We start from the raw sequence: 4,505 nt of genomic DNA, 5'->3' as shown, positions 1-4,505 counted from the left end.
ACAAGCACCTCCCCTTCAGTCTGCCTCCATCATTCATAAAAAACATATCTATCTATCTATCTATCTATCTATCTATCTATCTATCTATCTATCTATCTATCTATCTATCTATCTATCTATCTATCTATCTATCTATCTATCTCATAATTGCATTCAACATCAAAGTACAGGAAGGACCAGCACACACACACCATTCTCTGGGGTTTTCAGATGTGTCGAAACTTTGATTTTCATAGTTGTTAAAGCAAGGAATATCTTGATCTCAGTACAGCTTATTCGCCAGCATTTGTGGCATAATATTGATTATCCTAAAAAATCATTTCCACTTGTTCCTCTTTATTTTATTATTTTTTTCAATCTGGGTTACAGTAAGGCACTTACAATAGATGTTAATGGTGTTTTAATGTGAATAAAAATTGCACACTAACCTTTTCCATGTCAATTTATATTCAATTTTACAACTTTTGTCAGCATGACAATGTAACATCATAATACTATAACCCTGACTGTAAAACTATGATTTTTAGATTCAGAGTTTTACATTTTTAGAATTCTAATGTACAAGTTTTAACAGACAATGTAATGCAAGTACTTTTTTTTAAATAAAGCTTCACATTTCTGCTTTTAAATTCTCCCAAAACTGGCCCCACTCACTTCCATTGTAAGAGTAACCTAGATTTTGGCTTTGTGATCAGCATTATGAATGAATGAGGTGTTATGCCACAAGTGCTGTGCATTGAGCTTTGTATTGAACACAGGATAGATCACCCAAAAATGAAAATTCTGTCATCATTTACTCATCCTCAAGTTGTTCCAAACCTGAATATCTTTCTTCTGCTGAACACAAAATATATTTTCAATCTATCAAAAACCAAACACATTGACTTCCATGGTATTTTTTTTCTTCCATGGAAGTCAATGGGGACCAGCAGCTGTTCGGTTACCCATATTCTTCAAAATATATTCTTTTGTGTTCAGCAGAAGAAAGAAATTCATACAGATTAGGAACACTGGAAATTTTTAATTTTTTGGCTGAAACATCCCTTCAAAGTACTGATTTCATGCACACTTCATTAAATGTACCCATGTTGATTCTATCTTACGGAATTCATGGACACTGAAATCTGGAGAAAACAGACTTTTAAAGTCATCAGCACACAGAGCGGGTGAGGTAAAACAGATGCTCATCCCTGCAGGAGAGAATAAGATCCCTCCTTATCTCTACTAGGAATCTTAGGGGGGAAACCACAGCAACCTTTCAGTCACCTTTTTTCCTCCAAAAAAGACAATAAATATAAAACATTTAAAAAACATTTTTATTAAATACCAAAAGATCAAATAAACTCGCATTTTCTGTCTGAGTTTTTTAGCAGTGTGATCAACACTGGTCACTTTCCAGAATGTCTGCGTGTTCTTCCCAGAACTGATCTCCAATGATATCACAGGAATGACTTGTAACCTTCTTTCTGGTCCGTGTTACAGTAACTTCTGACTCTCCTTCATCTGGCCGCTTGATCTGTTTAGTTGCGGTTTCAGTCACCTGAAGGAAAGAGTTTGAGGAAGAAAACAGGGTTATATATTTCATTAAAGACATGAGAGAATAAAAAATTATAATAATTCCAGCTGCCTCTTACCTTTTCCCATATTAAAGTTGTGCCTTTTTTGTGAAATGAGGATTCATTGTTGTAATTGATACTGAACTCAGAAAACAAGATCTCGTTCTTATCCGCTGCTTGTGTTCCCTGTGTGTGGGGAAAATTATGCATCTTATTAGTTTCTTTAAGTAAATTACACTACAGCTATAGACCGCAAATATACAAAATAATTGTACAAGAATTAGGCATGTTTAATTAAACTTATATGGGATAAAAATTATAATTCCAATAAAGCACAATTAAACATTTATGTATTATATTAGTATTAAATACTGCAAGATTATGTACCGTATCTGGGTAAAAGTGCTTACTGGATAATATTCCTAAAAGAGATTGTGACTAGACCAAGTCAGATTTAAATACTGCTAAGTTTATATTGTTTTGGGTGGAAACCTTCCATGTACTTTAGTGACAAGCACCCTTCAAATCTATATGATAACTAATGTGGAAAACAAATATTTGAGAATACATTGAGTCTCTCTTCAGCCTGTGTTGTGGTCAATCCTCCTTTCTGCACCAGCGTCCAAAACGTAGTGTTGTACAAATTGTTAATGTGACCTGAGAAGATACAACACGTTGTGAAACAATTCCAAATCCATGTCTAACTACATTTTCTAAAATTCATATTTTATGCATCAAAGTAACAAAATATATTAGTATGACAATAACAAATAGCACATGTGTACTTTTTAAAGGGATAGTTCACCCAAAATTCTGTCATCATTACTCACTGTTGTTCTAAACCTGTATGAGTGTCGTTCTGCTGTTGAACACAAAAGAAGATATTTTGAAGAGTGTTAGTAACCAAACAGTTTGTGTATGTATTATGTATACTATAGAAGTCAATGGGGACCAGCAGTTGTTTAGTTACCAACATTCTTTAAAATATCTTCATTTGTTTTCAACAAAACAAAGAAACTTCAGGGTGAGTAAATGATGACAGAATTTTCATTTTTGGGTGAAAATCACAAGCAAGCAAGCATGTTATTATTACCATATTCTCACAAGGTTGTCATGACACTTTATTTATTGTCTGTTGTAGTTTTGGGGTGATACTGACAATCACAGTAAACTGCAGATGTCAAAAGTGCAAATAATGACCCAGATCTATCGACAGTAGTTCATCCTATTATACTGTTTTGTACATGTTACAGTCAACCCAAATCTGCAACGAAATACATTAACTTACAGTCTGCCTGTCTCCAGCTTAGATAGTCTTTAAGGTTACGGTTGGTAGGATACAGCACCACCCTGCCATCAAAGCTCGGCGGGTACAGCAGCGGCTGCTCCCCGAAATACTCCTTCCAAAAGAAAACAAAGCTAGATGAAAACTGGGATGTCACATGGGTCATCAGTTTACTGTAGAGAGAAAAGAAAACATTTAATGAGTGATTTTCAGGGTCAAGGGGGTCGATGGAAATGTATATGAAAAAAAAAAACAGTGTAAAAAATGTTAAAATAAATAAATATGATTAATTTTTTTATTTTTTTTTAATTAAATAAATGAATAAAAAATATAACAAATATTAGATTGATTAGATGTGATATTTAAACTGCATTATCCTTGACCACCATTGTGGTGTTTGACATCAAGATGGTTTTGAAATGCATTCCACAGTTTGCAAGTTTATCTACGGCACTGTGTCAGCAAATAATTATACCTTGCCCTTCTTTTGAACAAGGTGGTTGATCTTTTGAACACAAAGCTGAACTCGTCACTCTGTCCATAGGCTATAGTGATGTCCTCCAGATCCTCCATGACCGAACGGGCACTTCGGCTCATCAAACCCAGAGCTCTGTCATCATTGGGTTTTATGAAGTTATGCTGCTCAGAAAACCTGCAATCAAGGGGATCATGTTGGAAATGCCTTCAGTCATCACGCATGTTCTACCCTCCGTGAAACACGGCCGTACAGTTAGTTTAATGTTTGACATTCTTTAGACACTCAGTTTCATACCCATTAAACTCTTTGCGAAATTCATATTTTGAGCCTGAACCAACTCAGATATAAAAAAATGTTCTTTGCAAAGCAAAAGGCTTAATTTAGGAAATACATATTAATTAGCTCTATAAATCAATTAAACAATTTAACTGACATTATGGTATTAAATTAATAGTAAAATGCTCAGAAAAAATATCCCTTTATAGCACAACGCTATGTCTTTAGAACTTAAAAAATGTATGCAATCCTGTAAATCACGAAACTAACGTTACATGATACATAATACATACTGCAACAGCATGTCGCAATTGTAACGTTACCTATTGCAAGCATTACAGAATCACTTACTTGTGGAAGTTGCGTCCATCAAGCCGAACCACAATATAGCAGTTTCTCAAACATTTGTCGTCAAGCTCAAAGGTTCTCACGTATTCAAATTTGCTTTTGGCCATGACTGATGATGTGCTAAATGTAAGACTTAAGAGTGTCTTGTGCTTTATAAGCCCTCCAAAGTTCACAGACAACAGTCTCAGCATAAGGATATCAGAGTTACGAGTTATTGAATTAGTTTAACTTAAATAATGTTGTTAGTTCTGAACATTTGTGAGGCGTAAGTTAACTAGTTAACGTTAGCTGACATCCAGAAAGCGCATTTTTTAATATTCATGTCTCAGGAAGAACTTCAACGAGAGATTATTGGTATTAATCTTAAATTTGAAAACGCGTTGTAGTATTAAATATGTAACGTTGTATTGTTTTATACAATATTTCTTAACCGGAAGCATGTTGTGAACTCACATGTGAGTGAGCGGAGCGGTCACATGAGCGGTCATTGTATTGGTACGTCCCCTTAAAGAGTCCCTCAAAATACAGTTCTGAAAATTGTGTTCCGCTGTATCCTGCCCTA

The 4,505-nt window shown here is 34.7% G+C and overlaps 1 protein-coding gene across 1 annotated transcript; it reads right to left on the bottom strand.

Moving 5' to 3' along the window:
- Nucleotides 1–355: 355 nt before the first annotated feature.
- On the bottom strand, nucleotides 356–4,504 carry thg1l (tRNA-histidine guanylyltransferase 1-like). Its single transcript, XM_079631268.1, has 6 exons — nucleotides 3,947–4,504; nucleotides 3,317–3,493; nucleotides 2,845–3,014; nucleotides 2,125–2,213; nucleotides 1,635–1,742; nucleotides 356–1,540 (listed from the first exon to the last, which is right to left on the bottom strand). Exons 1-6 carry the CDS (start codon nucleotides 4,132–4,134, stop codon nucleotides 1,379–1,381), a joined length of 894 nt encoding a protein of 297 aa, XP_079487394.1. The 5' UTR covers nucleotides 4,135–4,504; the 3' UTR covers nucleotides 356–1,378.
- Between the last annotated feature and the right edge of the window lies 1 nt (nucleotide 4,505).

This window comes from Phoxinus phoxinus (assembly GCF_949152265.1).
Source record: "Phoxinus phoxinus genome assembly, chromosome: 12".
Taxonomy (NCBI): domain Eukaryota; kingdom Metazoa; phylum Chordata; class Actinopteri; order Cypriniformes; family Leuciscidae; genus Phoxinus; species Phoxinus phoxinus.
The sequence above is the reverse complement of the archived record's forward strand: the minus strand, read 5'-3'. Positions and strand labels throughout refer to the sequence as shown.